The 18,721-nt window shown below is 39.0% G+C and overlaps 1 protein-coding gene across 2 annotated transcripts in view; it reads right to left on the bottom strand.

Moving 5' to 3' along the window:
* Positions 1-18,563, bottom strand: part of COPG2 (COPI coat complex subunit gamma 2) — a 162,683-nt gene extending 144,120 nt beyond the window's left edge. Inside the window, exons 1-5 of one of the 2 annotated variants that reach the window (XM_024249541.3) lie at positions 18,429-18,563; positions 17,276-17,328; positions 16,644-16,724; positions 12,723-12,794; positions 4,109-4,188 (exon numbers count right to left, since the gene is read on the bottom strand). In XM_024249541.3, coding sequence (XP_024105309.1) covers positions 4,109-4,188; positions 12,723-12,794; positions 16,644-16,724; positions 17,276-17,328; positions 18,429-18,465 — 323 coding nt within the window. In that variant the 5' untranslated portion in view covers positions 18,466-18,563. Of the gene's footprint in view, positions 1-4,108; positions 4,189-12,722; positions 12,795-16,643; positions 16,725-17,275; positions 17,329-18,015; positions 18,108-18,428 lie in introns of those variants that run through there. The other variant, XM_054560634.2, reaches the window with a different exon arrangement.
* Positions 18,564-18,721: the final 158 nt, after the last annotated feature.

The raw sequence follows: 18,721 nt of genomic DNA on the forward strand, positions 1-18,721 counted from the left end.
CTCAACACACTGCAGCATCAATTCAAAGTCCAAAATCTCATCTAAATCTCATGGACTCAAAAATCTCAATCTTATCAAAATCTAAATTTGGTGTGGGTGAGACTCTTGGTATAATCCATCCTGAGGCAAAATTCCTCTCCATCTTTGGACCTACGGAATTAGAAAAGAAATCTCCTGCTCCCAAAATACAAGGACAGGACTGCCATAGAATATAGTTACAGATATTCCCATTCAAAATGAAAGAAAGTGAAAGGGAAGACATCATTGGTCGCAAGCAATTTTGAAATCCAGTTAGGCAACCTGGAATAGGTCTCTGCATGGGCAGAATTCTGTAAAGCTCTCAGTTCCACCCTACAGGACTGCCCTTTTGCCCTCAGAGTCTTCCTTCCTTTTTCATAAAGGGTAACCAGAGTGTATTTAAAGCTGAGTAGTTTCATCAGCTTGTTTCCTGCCTGTAGAATTTGGGGCTCTGACAGCCTTCTTTCACTTCATCCTTTCATTTCTTTTCTAATTCCACAGGTCCACAGATGAAGAGGAATTTTGTCTCCTCTTTGAGTCTTTCACCTCATCCTCTCTCACTCCCTCTGAGTTGCTGCTGACGTAGAATTCTCAAAAACCTTGTGGGTCTACTGTGTAAGTACAGAGACTCCCTCCATTAGACAAGAGGCTCCTCCACAGATCTTGCCTAGATAATCCCATCTCTATTTCTGGCTTCTACTTGGATGCTAAGGGAATCTATGAGTCACACCCCTTGATCTCTTCAGTGTTTTGTGTGAGTGAATGCTCTGACCTTTTTATCTTTCTGAGGTTTCAGCAAAAGGTTGCGCAGTGACTCCTTTGGCTTTTTCTTTAGAGCACATTTTCCTGACGGTAAAACTCCTGACTTTAGCACCCTTTGCCACTTAGGTAGACTAAGAATTTCCAAAATCATCGAGCCCTGGTTCCTTTTTGTTTAACAGGTCTCTTTTTGATTTATTTCTCTACTTTCAATTTTACTATTAGTGGCAAAAAGAAACTAGGCCATAACTTCAACACTTTGCTTGGAAATCTCTTCAGTTAAACATCCAAGTTCACTGTTTGTAAGTCCTCCTTTCCACGTAATTGTAGTACACAAGCCTGCTGAGCTTTCTGCCACTATAACAGGGATCCCTTTTCCTCTAATTCCCAACATTTTCCTCTGAGCCGGCACCTTTAATGCATTTCCACCATCTGTTCACAATGATTTAGGTATTCTCTAAGATGATAAATGTTTTCTCTATCCTGCGCCTCACTTTTTTCTAAGTCTAATAGAGTCATTAACACCCATATTTCTAATGTCATAGCAATCTAGGTGTTTTCTATCATGCACCTCAAAATTCTTCCAGATGTGCTCACTGCATAATTCCAAAGCTACTTCCACATTTTTAGGTATTTGTTACAGCAGCACCCCACTTCCAGGTACCAAAATCTGCATTAGTCTTCTATTGCTGCTGTAACAAAGTACCACAAACTTAGAGGAAAATACAACATTCATTTCTTTATCTTACAGTTATAAAAGTTAGAAGTCCAACACTGGTCTCACTGGGCTAAAATCAAGATATCGGTAGGGCTACAGTCCTTTCCGGAGGCTAGAAGGGTGAATCCTTGCTTTTTCCAGTTTCTAGAGGTTACCACATTCCTTGACTCATGGCCCTCTTCCCCCATCTCCAAATCCAGCAACACTGCATCTCTGACCTTGTTTCCATCATCACATCTCTTACTGACACCTTTTCTGCATCCCACTTCCATTTTTAAGAAGTGTAGTCCTTAAAGGGCCCACCTGAATGATCCAGAATAATCTCCCTATCAGCTGTTTAGCAATCTTAATTCCCTTTTGCCATGTAATGTACATATTCACAGGTCCTAGGAATTGGGACATGGACATCTTTGGGTCACTATTATCCTGCCTACCACAACTACTAATCACTTAAAATGAACTATTAATAGAAATACACCATAATTCAAGGTAGCCTAGCAAAACTCAGAGGCAAGTATTGACAGCTAAAAGAAACAAACAAAAAACTCTCAGTCAACGACTAATTTATTTTAAAATTTTCAAAATATTAGTGAATCTAGCAATCTAACTGAAGGTTTTCTGGGTTTTTTTTTATTTTTATTTTTTTAACTTGTGGTAGATACCATTAGTTAACTAATCCAACACCCATTTTCAACCCCTTCTCCTTTTTCTGTCCCTAATACTTGGGCTATAAAATACTAAATACTCACTTTCCTGGCTTCCTAAGGGTAGTCATATAACACAGTTGTACCAAGTGAAATCTAAAAATTGCCTTGGGAAAAGATATTGCATTCCTGATAAAAGAGGCAGATGGTGTGGCCTTCCCTGGCTTCCTTCCCAGTACCCCTCTAGCCTTGAATGTGGTACATTGCCAGTAATTTGGGCATCTATTTTGCAATAATGGAAAATGTCCAAAGAATTCAAGCGACACTACCCTGACACTGCTGAATGACTGAGCCAACACCAGCTACTCTAAGCCTCTAGACTTACGGTTATATGAGAAAAAATAAACTCCCATCTTGTTTATGTCACTGTTTACATCTGCTTTTCTGTTATTTTCAGCTGAAAGCTTTCCTAATTGAAACTACATTCCACACTACTACTGGTTAAACACAAGCACCCTCCTCTAAACATTTATTATGTTATACAAAACCAGATTCACTTCAATGAGTTACAGTAATTAAAAAGGCAACTATTTTTAAAATGTTTATTATAACTATAAATTATATATACTTATTCTAGGACATTTGCAAATTATAAAAAGTTTAAAGAAAATAACTATCAGCCACAATCCCAACCATCCAGAGATAAGTCTGTGTAACTTCTATCCGTATTTTTTATATATATACATAAAATGTTCTTTTTTTTTTTTCTGAGACTGAGTCTCGCTCTATCACCCAGGCTGGAGTGCAGTGGCACAATCTCAGCTCACCACAATCTCCACCTCCCAGGCTCCAGCGATTCTCCCGCCTCAGCCTCCCAAGTAGCTGGAATTACAGGAGCGTGCCACCAATGCCTGGCTAATTTTTTTGTATTTTTAGTAGAGATGGGGTTTCACCATGTTGGCCAGGTTGGTCTTGTGCTGACCTCAGATGATCCACCTGCGTCGGCCTCCCAAAGTGCTGGGATTACAGGCGTGAGCCACCACGTCTGGCATATAAAATGTTCTTTGAAGTGAGACTATATGGAATACGTAGATTGACTCCAACCCCCATTTAGCACTTTATGAAGACTTATTTATATCAGATGTTTCAAAAATATCTCCAAATTTTAAAATATTTTATAATATGATGATATGGTTAATTAAATAATTTTATCAATGGTAGACACGTAAGTTGTGGGTCCTTTTTTCTACTGTAAATGGTGTTGCAACAAACATCAATATATATAAGTTTTTCTGTGTTATGTCTGATTATTTTCCAAGGATAGTTCCACAGTTGTGGCCTTACTAGGTCAAAGGGATAAAGCCTTTCAATTATTCAACAAATGTTGCTAAATTACTTTCTATTGAAAAATTGAATCAATTTATTACTGTCTCCTTTGTACAAGAGTATGTCTCCCTTACACAAGTACTGAATGCTGCCTTTTTGCTTTTTTGCCAGTTTGATGAGTAAAAAATATTATACCTCATTCTTGAATTTTTAATTTATGTTTCTTGGTTACTATTGAGAACGACTATCTAAAGACATTTAGATCCTTTATATTGGTTATTTGATGAATTATCACTTGTTTCTTTTTAAAAGTTCTTTATATATTACAGATGCTAGCCTTTGACGTATTTGTTGTAAATATTTTATTTCAGTGCACGTTATCTTTTACTTTTTAGTTTTATCCATTTTTATGAAAATTTTGATGCACTCAAATCTATCAGTATTATCTTTTGTAACTTCTTCCTTTGCTTTATCAGATACGGATGGCTTTCACTGATGAAAACTTCATTTTAGAAAAGAATGCTTTAAGATATTATATTCTTTTAAATTCCTATTGGCTTTCTTATGGTCAAAAAATGAAATCAACAGAAAGCAAACAGCAAATATATAAGTATCTCATCCTAGATTTTGACCATTCACATACCTGCTTGTGACAATTATCACATCCTCAGAGATGGTAGCCATTTCTTTGATGGTAAGGTAGCACATTCTCCTCAATGTTTGCTGAAAAATCATTTATAAAAGGTAACAGATTATTCATAAGGAAATGGTTTTTTAAATTATTTGAAGTGAGGACCCCAAGTAGATATATATTTTAGAAAGATATTCTTTAAAAGAGTCTCATCTACCAAAAAAAAAAAATTAATATCTGGGTGAGAAACTATTCAGAATACTAGTATTTCCTAAACACAACTGATGCATTGACACAATAGGTAAAAACTTAAAAATTCAATTATATGGATCTTTCTACTGAGAGATACAAACTTAGACTCTGATAGCTTGAGTCCAAAGACAAAGGTTTTTTGTTTTGTCTTGTTTTGTTTTTTTGAGACAAGAGTTACGCTCTGTTGCCTAGACTGGAGTGCAATGGCGCAATCACGGCTCACCACACCCTCCGCCTCCCGGGTTCAAGCAATTCTCCTGCCTCAGCCTCCCAGGTAGCTGGAATTACAGGCGCTGGCCACCACGCCTGGCTAATTTTTGTATTTTTAGTAGAGATGGCGTACAGTGTTAATTAAAGGCTCATTCCTGGAAAACATATTTTTTAAGTTCTTTTCTGTGTGTTTTTTTTTTTTTTCCTGTGTTTAATCACCACGAGGATCCTCACTCTCTTCTCTTTCCTTAATGGGTTCAGTAGTATCAAGGTTTTCTCCATAGCTTGGACTCTGGAGCTGCGTCTGATGTATTTGGGTTTCTCTACTTAAAAGAAATTTGAGGTTACTCAGTAAGGGATGAGGCTGGACAGACTAGAGGAACCTGGTGTCTGGCTGCTGCCCATTTATCCATAGTGTATGAATAAATCAGAGATCCAGTTGAGTCGGGGAGAGTAGGTGGAGCATTGTTAGCTTAGTTCTTACTTGGATCCAGGTATTCATCTAGAAATCTCATTTAGGGTTCAGGAGGAAACATTGGTATACATTGAACTGAGGAAAGTGCAGAGTTTGCACTTTCCGCTCTCACTGGTGGGAATACAAACTATTCTGAGTTCCGTGTTTTTCGGATTCTTTCCTTAGCTTTGAGTAGTTTCCTTTTTTACACACACAGATCAGTTTTTACTTAACCAAAGACTCCAGGGATAGTCCTCAACAGATCATGGAATCCCTCCCTCTCCTCCTTCCTTCTCTCCCCGCCCCTCTTTTTCTCTCCGGCTCCTTCTTCTTTGGTATTCTGCTTCACAAATTCGAGCTTTCTTGGCTCCCAACCTCCATTTGTTTTCTCAACTCTGAGAGAGAACTAGGCCTGTAATCTCTTTCTGGGCCACGATCTAGTACAATCCTAGGGCTGACAATCCTAGGGTTTCCCTTCTTCAGATCACAGTCCTGGGATGCCTATTATCCAGCGTCTGAAAACTGTTATGTCATAAATTTTGTTTGATTTTCTAGGTATTTATAGTAGCAGGGTAAATCCAGCCCATTTACTTTATCATGGCTGTAAACAAAACAGAAAAATGTTCTTACTATCAAAATAAATGGCAATTTATCTAGTTATTCTTTTATTATTAATTTCCAACACTATCCCATTGTAAATAAAGAACACAGTCTATATGATTTCAATCCTTTGAAATTTGTTGTGTCTTGCTTTATGGCTCAATATACAATCGACTTTTTGTAAAGGATCTTTGTGCTCTTCATTTACATTTAATGTGGATAATCATATATTTGGGTCTATATCTACCAGGTCATTATAAGATTTATGTTTGTCCTCTTTGGTCTATGTTTCTCCTCCTCTTTTTTTCCCCTTCTTTTGGTTTGATTTTTTAGCTTTTTTTTCTTTTTGCACAATTAGATTGGAAGAGAAAAATAATTAATTTTTTAAAAATCAATGAAACAGAAAGCTGGTTCTATGACAAGATCAATCAAGTTTATAAATCCCTAGACAAGCTTCCTAGGAATAAAAGAGAGAAGACACAATTAACCAGTATCAGAATGAAGGAAGAGACACCACTAAGGATTCTGCAGACATTAAAAGAATGGAGGAATATTATGAAAAGCTTTATGCCAAGTTCAACAATTTAACTGAAATTCCTTGAAAGATACAAACTACCAGAGTACACTCAAGAAGACAAATAACCTGAATGGCATCATATATACATTTTTTTAATGAAGTTAATTAACCCCGAAAAGCCTTCCCACTAAGAAGACAGCTGCAATAGTGAACTCTAACAAACATTTAAGGAGATCACAAGAAAAAGGTCAATATATAAAAGTTCATTTAATTCTAGAGACTACCAATAAACAATACAAATACAAGAGCATCAAAACATACTATCTACTTTAGGGATAAATTTCACAAAATATGTGCAAGACTTGTACACTGAAAATTATAAAATACTGCAGACAGAAGTTAGAGAGACTTGAATAAAGGGATACATACCATGTTTGTGAAGCAGAAAACTCAATAGTGCTACAATATCCATTCTCCTAAAATTGCTCTTTAGATTTAATGCAAGCCCCACCAAAGTTCCAGCAGGATTTTTATATCTATATAAAAAGATTATATTATATATAATATAACCTTGTCTATTTCTAGATATCTACATATTTCTATATTATCTATATATAATATAGATATTTAAAATCCATATGGAAATGCAAAGGGCCCAAAAGAGCCAAAACAATTTTGAAAAATAGAAAGATTTGCACTATAAAACTTACTATAGATTTTAAACCTATAGTTAATCAAGACAGCATAGAGCTAAAGTAAGAACAGACATATAGGTCAATGAAACAAAATAATGTTCCAATGTGCCAATGTAACTCAATCATCTTCATCATCTCCTCCCCCTCCTCCCCTTTCTCCTTCCATATGGATATTCAATTGTTCCAGAATCATGTGTTGAGAAAATGAAGAAAGAAGAAAAGGAAGAGGCAGTGGATGGAGGAAGAGAAAAGAGGTGAAAAGAAACCAACCATTACTTTATACCATATACAAAAATTAATATGAAATGGATCATAAGGTAATTGATATGAAACTACAAACACCCAGAAAAAAAGCACAGGAGAAAATCGTTGTCACCTTCGGTTAAGCAAAGATTTCTATGATATGACATAAAAAGCATCACCCGTAACAGAAAAAAATTTGATAAACTGGACTTCATCAAAATTTAAAACTTCTGCCCTTTGAAAGACTTTAACAAAATAAAAACATAAGCCACATACTGAGAGACAATATTTGTGAAACATATCTGATAAAGGATTTGTATCCAGAATGCGTAAAGACCTCTTAAAACTCAATAATAAGAAAATAAACAATCCAATTTTTTTAATGGACAAAAGATATTAACAAATCCTTCACCAACAGAAGATATATGGAAGGTAAAAATACAAATGAAAAGATGTTTGAGATCATCAGTCATTAGAAAAATGCAAATTTAAGCCACAAAGGGATACCATTATACACTATCAGAATGGCTAAAATTAAAAACAAAAATAAAAACGACAATACAAAGTGCCAGAATGCAGAGCAAACTGCCGCTCTCATACAGTGATGGTGGGAATGATTACAAATATTTTAGAAAAATGGGTTGGTAGTTTCTCACAAAGTTAAACATACCACACCTACATATGGCCCAGCAATCCCACTCCCAGGCATTTATCCAAAAGAAATAAAAATGTATGTTCATCCAAAAATCAAAACATGAATGTTTATAGCAATGTTGCTTATAACCACCAAAAACTGGTAACAAGCCAAATATCCTTCAACTGGCAAACAGATAAACAGAGGTACATCCATTCAATGGAATACGACGACAAAATAAAAATACTACTGATACAAACAATAATATGGATGAATCTCACATGCATTATGCTAAGTAACTGAAAAGAAACTCAAAAAAGGCTTCATACAGTATGATATCATTCATGTGACTTCCTGGAAAAGGCAAATTTATAAGGACAGAAAGGAGATAACGGATTGCCAGGGGCTGAGGGAGGCAAGGAGAAAATAGATGATAAAGACACAAGGGAACTTTTTAAGGAGATGGAAACGTTCTAAACCTCAATTGTGGTGGTGATAACACCACTGTATGTGTTTGTCAAAGCTCATAGAACGATACCCTAAAAAGGATGAATTTTACTGCATGTAAAAACTACACTTTAAAAAAAATAATAGTCCAGTAAATGAAAAGGCAAGCCACAGAGGGGGAGGAAATATTTACAAAACACCTGTCTGATAAAGGACTTCTAACCAGAATATATAAAGAAACTTATAACTCAATAACATGACAACCTGATTTTTTTTTTTTTTTTTTGAGACGGAGTCTTGTACTGTTACCTGGGATAGAGTGCAGTGGCACGATCTCAGCTCACTGCAATCTCCGCCTCCTGGGTTCAAGTGATTCTCCCGCCTCAGCCTCCCAAGTAGCTGGGATTACAGGTGCCTGCCAGCACACCCAGCTAATTTTTTGTATTTTTAGTAGAGACAGGGTTTCACTATGTTGACCAGGCTGGTCTAAAACTCTTGACCTCATGATCTGCCCACCTCAGCCTCCCAAAGCACTGAGATTACAGGCGTGAGCCACCGGACCCAGCTGACAACCCGATTTTTTTAAGTGGTAACAAATTTTAACAGACACTTCATCAAAGCAGATATACAGATGGCAAATAAGTACATGAAAATATGCTTAGGCCAGGAGCGGTAGCTTACGCCTGCAATCCCAGCACTTTGGGAGGCTGAGACGGGCGGATCATGAGGTCAGGAGATCGAGACCATCCTGGCTAACACGGTGAAACCCCGGCTCTACTAAAAATACAAAAAATTATCCAGGTGTGGTGGCGGGCGCCTGTAGTCCAAGCTACTCAGGAGGCTGAGGCAAGAGAATGGCGTGAACCTGGGAGGCAAAGGTTGCAGTGAGCCGAGATCATGCCATTGCACTCCAGCCCGAGCGACAGAGCGAGACTCCGTCTCAAAAAAAAAAAAAAAAAAACCAACAAACAAGCATTATCTAGAAATCCACTTGTAGGTATCTACTCCAGAAAAAGCCTCACTGTGTACATAAACATTATGTGCAGTATTACTTGTAATAGGTAAAATGTGGGAACAACTTATATCTACCAATGGGAGAATGGATAAATAGAATTACTGTATATTCACATATTGGAATTCCATATAGTAGTGAAAGTAAATAAAGTAGAAGTACATGTAACAAGCCAGTAAATCTTAAAAATGTATTAATTATAAACACTGCAGGCCGGGTGTGGTGGCTCAGGCCTATAATCCCAGCACTTTGGGAGACCAAGGCGGGCAGATAAGGAGGTCAGGAAATTGAGACCATCCTGGCCAACATGATGAAACCCCGTCTCTACTAAAAATACAAAAATTAGCCAGGCATGGTGGCACGTGCCCATAGTCCCAGCTACTCCAGAGGCTGAGGCAGGAGAATCGCTCGAACCCGGGAGGCGGAGGCTGCAGTGAGCCAAGATCGCGCCACTGCACTTCAGCCTGGGCGACAACTCAAAAACAACAACAACATTGCAAAGTAAGAAGATGATGTTATTTTTATATTTTAAGACACACAAAAATGCAAAGTATTGATTACAGATGTAAACTATGTAACCCTCATATATTAATATAAACAAGGATAGAAGAATACCAACTTCAAGACAGTAATTACCTTCTGGTAAAGGAATGCTGGTAATGGAAGGAGCTCCACATATTTCTGGCAAAATCTCTACCTCTCTTTGCCCCAAAACAATCACTCCCTCAATTCCGTATTTTTGCCTAAGGAATCATTAAAACTAATCACATCATGCTGTACATGGCTACTTACCTCAGTCACTACAAAAAGCCTAAAATATTCTGGTCATTATTCATAACCTGCAGACTTATTCCTTGCATCTGGGTACAGCACCTCGTCTGACTCCATTTTCCACCCTTCTAATCAGCGCCATTATATTTTCTGACACTTTCATCAGCAAAATCCCCTATATTCTCAAACTCTTCCCTGAATGTTCCCATCTTTTTCTCTAACTGAAACCTGGCTCTCTCCCAGGGATCCTCCTGCAACCCTCTGAAATAGCAGCTGTTTTCTCTCCCATAACCCTCATACCACCAGGCCTACAGGTGGGGAAGCTTATGCCTTTATACTGTGTCACCTGCTACCATTGCTGGTTGTCCATTAAACCCCATGTCACTTCCTTATTTTTAAAAAATACCAGTACCTTGTTCACTGTCTCTCCAATGCAATCCCAGTAATAAGTATTGGTGATTTTAATATCCATACAGATGGTATCTCTAAACCTCTGACCTCTTCATTCCTCGACCTCCTCTTCTCCAATGATGCCATCCTCCTACAATGATCACCCACTGCCACAGCCTCTATCAGTAACAGCATCCCTTTCTAATTTCATTTCCAAGCACTCACACTCCTGACTCCAAAATTCTTTTCACTCTCTCTTTACCTACAATCCACTGGTCCTACCAACTTTTTGCCGTCCCTGTCAGCCCATGTTCTTGCTTCCCTCCTAACCGAAGATTCCACAGTCGATGTTCCAACCACTCAACTTTTTTGCTTCTCCCTCTGTTCACTAACCTGGCAAAACTTCAATCCTGATTAAATCCTATCTCTAAGCCTTCAGTGCTTTAACCTGCAGGCTGTAGCTGAAGAAAAACATTCACCATGCTACTTGCTAATACTTTAAATTCATGAGCACTAATTTCAACAGGCTATTAGTCCTATCGAACAATCCTACATTTCCCTAATCCACTTCCTAGAAGACAATTTCATATCTTCTTTTCTTAATATAAACCTCTGTGCTACAGGCTTCAAAAGTTTGTCCTCATCCTGTTTCTTTCTTACTCTGCTTCCTTTTCTCCACTACATGTCCAGCTTTTCTTCCCAACTGTCAGCCCTCTGAGTAACAGCAGCCTTGGGAAGACACCTGGCTGCAAAAACAAAGCCACAAAAGAGGCAATAGCCTTCCATGACTTATGTAACAGCCACCCTCTGAACCCCACTCCAGCAGCTCAACCTGCCTAGTTTTCTAGTCTAATTCCTCTAATAAACACCTAATTCCACAATACTCATAGTGGTTCTGTTTCCCTGTTTGAACCCTGAATTTCTGGTACAGGAAGTGGTTAAAAGGAAAGAAGACCTTAAAGATATGAACCTGAAGTTGCTTCGCTGATTTGATTGAAGGTATTAATAGACCAGTTTCCAATGGTAAAGGGGCTACTAGTAGTCCATGGCATGCAGTGGCAAAATATTTAAAATCATCATCTGCAGACAAGGACCTACAGAAGACAAAGCTTTGGGTAACTAAGTAGTTGATGCCATAGAAGATTTTAGTAAAAATAAGTTGTATAATGGGTTAATTAGTTGTTTCTAGGTACACTGGAGAATTCTTTTCTCAGGAAAAGAAAATTATGAGCTCAGAGTTTTAAAAGCACCACTCAAATCTGGGTAAGGGGGCCAGAAATCTATAACTGCCTTCATAGAAAGCCTTATATCATGTGGCTACAGGGCTGAGATTTCTACAAAGCATATCCTGCAGGTGGCTCAGTTACAATGCAAATTCAATTCATACTCTTGCAGGACATCTTACGTTAAAGTTAGGACCTTGACTGGCAAGGAATGGGGCCCTGAAAAGTAGAATGAAGATATATGGGCAGACTCTGATGAAGCCAAGTACCCCGAACTCCTAAATTCTGTGACATCTTTTGCTAGTAGAAGTGTCAGTCCTTTATCCCATATGTGAGGAAATTGGTCTTCCTTTGCCTGTAGAGTATATAATGGCCTCCCCTGAAACAGCTGCATTACAGGGGGCTGCTGATCTTCCTGAAGATCTGCTCCTAAAACCTCTCATTATTTAGATCCATAACAAGACTCAAATCTCAAGAGGTTCTGGGGGTTGACACAAAATGTGACATGTGATGATATGCAATACATACCAAAAAACTGCAAGATTTGGCCAATTTATGTTAATGGAAAGCTGGAAAATACATATCCCAGAATTGCCTTCCCTGTATGGTTCTGCCTTAGAGCTAGGCAAAAGAAAAATGTACACAACACTTAGAAGACAGACAAAAAGCAGCAGCCATATGTTCTGAAGGTCAGGGTGGTCTAAGGTAATGAGAGGCAGGTTTAGTTTGTACTCATTTTTCTTTTTCCTTATTCCACTTCTTTTTCCTTATTCTATTCCTTATTCCCCTTCCCCACTCCACATCCAGCTCTTCTTCTCAACTGCCAGCCCTGCTGACTAACAGCAATCCCAGGCCCACCAGAAACTTGACTAAGAACTGACAAATGTGGTAGCTATGTGCACTGACTTCTTTATCAGTCCACCTTCACAGTGTCATGCCAGAAGCTAGGTATTAACAGTCTTTATGACTTCACGGTAGATCTGCAGGGAAAAGTTTTATACTGCATACTTTAATTCTTCCATTTTCACGTCTTATAATGAACATTTGTAAGTTTTATAAGCAGTTAAATAATTTAAAATATTTCAAGCAATGCTCCCTAATTTAGAACACTCTTAGTTCCCTGGGGAAAATAAATAAAAGGAGGTTTTTCATCGTTAAAAAAATTTAAAAAGACTTACATCATTAGATTGAAACAATCGCGTCATTGCAAAGAAGGCTTCTGTAGCTTCCGTTGTTCCGAAGTGTTCACCCTAAGTAAAATTTAAAACAATTTTTAAGCTTTAAAAAATATATATTCATATATATGTACATATACACACACAGGATTTTCTATTTCTGCAAAAATCCTTTAGAACTCAAGAAAAAAGAATCTCTTTGTAAACATTCTGCCTCTGCAATTTTTCTGGCTTTCAATGTATAAACCCACATAGCCATTTATCCCCCCTTATTTAAAATAATTCAGTATTGCATACCATGCTTAAAAGTTCTGGCATGGTGATCTCTAACCTTTTAGTACAAAGTATTTGAAATTTCCCTGAAGTACTGTAGTTTACAAGGAGGCAGAAAATTACAGCACTCACAATAGGACATTATTATTACACTGCCTAAGAGCAGAAATCATATCTATAATCTAATGCCCAGCACAATGCCTAACATGTCATAGGAGCACAATAAATTTTAAAATATAAGGAACTATCTATTAGGAATCTCAGCAAAATGGCAAGAAGGGGACCAACCAAAAGGGCAGGAACCAGATTCATCATATTAAAAAACTAGGCTTAAGGGGCTGCTATGTAGCTCAATATTGGTTCAAGCCCCTAAAAACATGCTCTGGATCAGAGCTTCAAACGCTTTAATGTGCATGACAATTCATCCTGGGATCTTGACAAAATGCAGAGTCTGATTCAGTGGCTCTGGGGTAAAGCCTGAGATTTTGCATTTCTTTTCTTTTTTTTTTTTTTTTTTTTTTTGAGACGGAGTCTCACCCTGTCGCCCAGGTTGGAGTGCAATGGCACAATCTTGGCTCACTGCAACCTCCACTTCCTGGGTTCAAGTGATTCTCCTGCCTCAGCCTCCCAAGTAGCCGCAATTACAGGTGTGCATTACCACGCCCAACTAATTTTTTGTTATCTTTAGTAGAGACAGGGTTTCACCATGTTGGCCAGGCTGGTCTTGAACTCCTGACCTCTGAAATATATCTGTTTCAGATATATTTCACCTGCCTCGGCCTCCCAAAATGCTGGGATTACAGGCTTGAGACACTGCGCCTGGCCTGAGATTTGGCATTTCTAACAAGTGATTCTAACAAGTGATGCAAATGCTGCTGATCTGGGAACTACATTTTCTGAGCAGTGAAAAAGTGTTAGATAACGTATTTCAAAACATCTCAAATCATAGATTACCTCAAATATTACCATTTCAATATTTAATGTCTTCACTAAAAGCAATCCTATATAATATGTTACACTCAATCACTTTTCAGAGCTTCAGATTCCACATAAAATATAACTAGTCTTCAATCTATTTGCCATAGGTATAAGAATAAATTTTGGTGAAAAATACTGACAGTTTAGGATGAAAGACAAAGTACAATAAGTTTATACTTACTTAAATCAGCGTATCCAGCCTGCTCATCAGCAAGAGATTTACCTCTCTTTCTTTCACAACTATTTACTGAATACCCAGAAGTCTGTGTGCTTTTTAGTTATACAGGAAAACCTTACATCCTACTTTTTTACTTGAAACTCAGATAACACATGGATATGTCAACTCTCATAGAAACTCAAAAGTATCTTTCTATAAAGCTCTACCAAGTTCTAGGCAAAGAGATAAAATTTATGTTCCCAAACCTGTTTATATAGTTAATTGTGTTTATGCTGTGCTTGGTAATTTCCTTATCAAGATAATTAAATGTTTCAACATGAGTTGCCTCATTGAAGAGGTAATGACCAACATAAAAATACACGTTACTCTCAATCAACTTTGACTATTCAAAACTTTTGTTTATACAATGGATTTAGCCAACTTGGACACAATGTATGCTATGAAAAGTTAAACCCAATTGACTATGCTTTAAATATTTCTCATATGCTGACACAGAGGGATTATGTTGCTTGTGAAGAGATATATTTTATTTAAAGCTATGTGCTTGATGATCGGGCACAGTAGCTCACATCTGTAATCCCAGGACTTTGGGAAGCTGAGGTGGGCGGATTACCCAAGGTCAGGAGTTTGAGACCCAACTGGCCAATACGGTGAAACCCCATCTCTACTAAAAATATAAAAATTAGCCAGGCGTGGTGGCACGCACCTGTAATCCCAGCTACTCAGGAGGCTAAAGTAGAATTGCTTGAACCAGGGAGGTGGAGGTTGTAGTGAACCGAGATCGTGCCACTGCACTCCAGCCTGGTGACAGAGCGAGACTCCATCTCAAAAAATAAAAAAAAAACTATGTGCTTGTTGCTTAGTCTTCATTTGTAAACAAGAAAACTTTATTAAATCTCTGAATGAGGTCTTCAGTCACAAAACAAAGATAATATATTCTCTTACAATTCAAATTGGAAACCATGGTTATCTTAACACCATATGTAAACCACCTGAGGTATATGGTATATATGTATGTTTTATGTGTCTGTCTGTATGTGTATAGACATATATAGTCAGCCCTCCATAACCATGAGTTCTGAATCTGTGGATTCAACCAGCCTCGGATTGAAAATATTCAAGGAAAAAAAAAACTGTGTTTGTACTGAACACTTACAGATGGTTTTTTGTCATTATTCCCTAAACAATACAGCACAATAACTATTTACACAGCACTAACATTGCACCAGGTATTATAATCTAGAGATTATAATCTAGGTATTATAATCACAGAGATGACTTAACATATACGGGAGGATATGTGTAGGTTATATGCAAATACTACACCATTTGTATGAGGGACTTGAGCATCTATGGACTTCAGTATCCAATGGAGGTCCTGGAACCAATTCCCCACTGATACTGAGGGAATATGAATCCATGAAACAAAATCATATTTTCTAAGGCCCTAGACATTTCATGAGTTTTTTTTAAGACTGGGGCAAAAAAAAAAAGAAAAAGAAAAGGAAAATTAATAACAATAGCAGCAAACAGAATCTACATTTCATGAGTGCCAATATTTGTGCTGGTTTGTCTGCTATATCCCCAACACCTAAAACAGTGCACAGCACACAGCAGCTACGCAATAAATATTTGCTGAATGACGGAAGGAAAACTATCCCTGAATGCTTACTGTATGTTCAGTACTATTCTCAGTGCTTTACACTAATTATCTCATTTAGTCATTACAACTCTGTGACAGGTATTATCATAATCCCCATGTAGAGAAAAGGACATCAAGGCACATAAAATGGTTAAGCTACTGCCCAGAATTATTTTGCTAGTAATGGTAGGATAGGGATAATAAATATAAAATCTGAATATTAACAATCAAAGCTTTAAAACATCATTATTACACAAACAAAAAAGAAAACATCTGGAATTTGCCTGATCTTGCACTGTATTTTCAGAAAAACATGAAGATCTCCAAACACATGTAAACATGTTCTAACTAGTACTCATTAAATTGAAACCAAAGGATTTATTGAGAATCTACTATGCGCATCATTGGTTTAGGACCTCATGAATAAAAAAGAAGTACAGGTGGTTAAACATCTCTAATCTCAAAATCCAAAATCTGAAATGCTCCAAAATCAGAAACTTTTTGAGTGCCAATATAACACTCAGTGTAGACACTCATCAGAGCATTCTGGATTTCAGATACTCAGATTAGGAATAGTCAGTGAGTATGTATTCTGCAAATATTCCAAAATCCAAAAAAATCCGAAATCCAAAACACTTCTGATTCCGAGCATTGCAAATAAGGTATACTCAACCTGTATATGTTATAGTCCTCATACTCAAGTTTTACACATTATTTTGTTAACCAAACGTTGTATATGTTAAAATTAAGTGAATTTAAAATAAATAAATATACTTTCCAGAAAGTATTTCATTGAATCTTCAGTATTTCTATTCCACAACACACTTATCTGAGGAAAATAAAAATAATTTACCTGGTTCAGTAAGTAAAGAATCTTTGTAAGAATATGCAAACATCTTCTTGGATTGATTGGAGTTTCATTGAATATACGAGCCTATGAAACAACATAAAAAACATTGTTACTTTTCTACCTTTTCTATCACAGATTACAGCAAATCAACTTTAATACAGACTATTTTTAATCACGGTATCCAAAGAACCTGTCTATAGTTCTCAATTTACTAAGGTATCTGATAAATTATTACATGTGGCCTTGATTTCCCATCCTATACTTTCTAACTCATTCTCTTAGGTTGACTACTTCGATTTATGGGCTATACCAGTTAAATAAGGATCACAATACTTATCTATATCATACTAATACAATGAGATTAATACAGATAACTGATTTCAATAACCTTGCACTAAACACCTGTTCTTACATTTAAAATTCCCAACCTGTGACAGTCTTGTCTTTGCATTTCTATAAGCTCTAAATTCTCCTGTGACAAATAACCCCTCTTTCTTTTCCCTCAAATCTGTATTCCCTAAACTCTGTTACGTTTCTTGTTTTGGATGTCGTGATCACAGTAGCCCAAGGATTCTCTGCTCATCACTCTAAAACAGAATAGAAAAGAAAGGGCACAAGATACTTCCCAGTCATACCTCCTGTAAAACAGCACTCTTCTCCAGATGCTGGAAAGGATTGGAGCCACTACCTATTTATAAAACAAAAAAAAAATGTTCTGAATAGCTGTTCTACACAAACTTATATACTTTCCAGAGAAGGGTACTGAATGCTTGGGAAGTGAACACTTGGATGGCACAGTGATAATCATTGCTAATATGCATACAAACTGAATGAAATCATTTTGATCCCAGCTCTGTCACTGCCATACTTGAAGAGCTGAGACTTCTCTTTTGCAGCCACCCTCTCCAAAATGAGTGTCTTCTTTCCCTGCCCTCTTTTTCCATGAATGTTAAAAATGTGTCATTTCCACAACAACGAAGATTAATGAGATTGTGGTAGGGTGCTTTTGATTTCCTTAGGTAAGCACTATTTTATGTGTTTCTAACACTTAAGGAGAGGCAGAAACGAAGTTTCCCAGAGAATCATGCAGGCGTAAAGCTGCAAGAGGCCATGAAGGCTGACTAACCCAATCCCCTCTCACACTGTGGGAGATGCTACCAAACACTGAGAATTTTTTTCTTTTTGAGGATGCTTGGCATCTTCCCCATTTGCTCTGGACCAAAGACGGGTATCAAGACGCAGGTCACTTCTGGACGCCTGAGCATTCAACGAGCTGTGTCCCACGGGACAGTCTTGCCCCCGGGGACCCGGACAGAGCCGGGGCCCCCAGGAAAACGATAAGGTACCAGGCACCTGAACGTTCCTCCATACACACCCTGTGGCGTCGACCCCAGCCCCGGGAACAGGGTGCTCCCACTCGGGGTCCGACCCTACCAGCACCCCTGGACGCGGAGACGCGCGCACGCCCTCGGCCCCCGCCGGAGGCCCGCGCGCAGAGGCGCAGGCGGCTCGGAGGGGCTGCGCCGCAAGAGGGGCGGGAACGGGGCGCGCGCGGGCGCCGGGGCGGGAGCGCGCGGCCCGAAGGGAGGCTCCGGCGCCCGGGGGAGGGGCTACGGGCAGGCCACCGGCGGCCGCGAGGGGAGGGGAGGGGAGGGGCCGGCTCCAGCTCCGGCCCCCTTGCACGCCGGCGCCCACGCCCCCAGCCCCGCCGGCCCGAAAGCAGGTGGCGGCGGGCGGGGGAAGGGGCGTCCCGCGGCTGAGGGTGGGCCTCGGCAGCCCCGCGCGTACCAGACTCCTCGTCCTTCTTGTCGAATTTTTTAATCATCTTGGACGACTTCCCAGCGCCCAGACCCACCGCAACCGTCCCAGGCGCCGCAGCCGGCGAGCGGAAGAGGCTGCAGGAAGGCCGGCCCCGCGCTCTCACGCCGGTTGGGCCGCCGCGCCGTCACTCGGGGCCAAGGCCCGCCCTCCCCGGCCGCCCTCGGCCCCCGGGACGCAGCCACGCCCTCTCCTCCTCCCGCGGCCCGCCGGAGGTTTCGGCTCGACCCTCCCGGCCTGCGACCCGGGAGCCCACGCCTGCA

Source organism: Pongo abelii, chromosome 6, assembly GCF_028885655.2.
Source record: "Pongo abelii isolate AG06213 chromosome 6, NHGRI_mPonAbe1-v2.0_pri, whole genome shotgun sequence".
In the NCBI taxonomy this organism is placed as follows: domain Eukaryota; kingdom Metazoa; phylum Chordata; class Mammalia; order Primates; family Hominidae; genus Pongo; species Pongo abelii.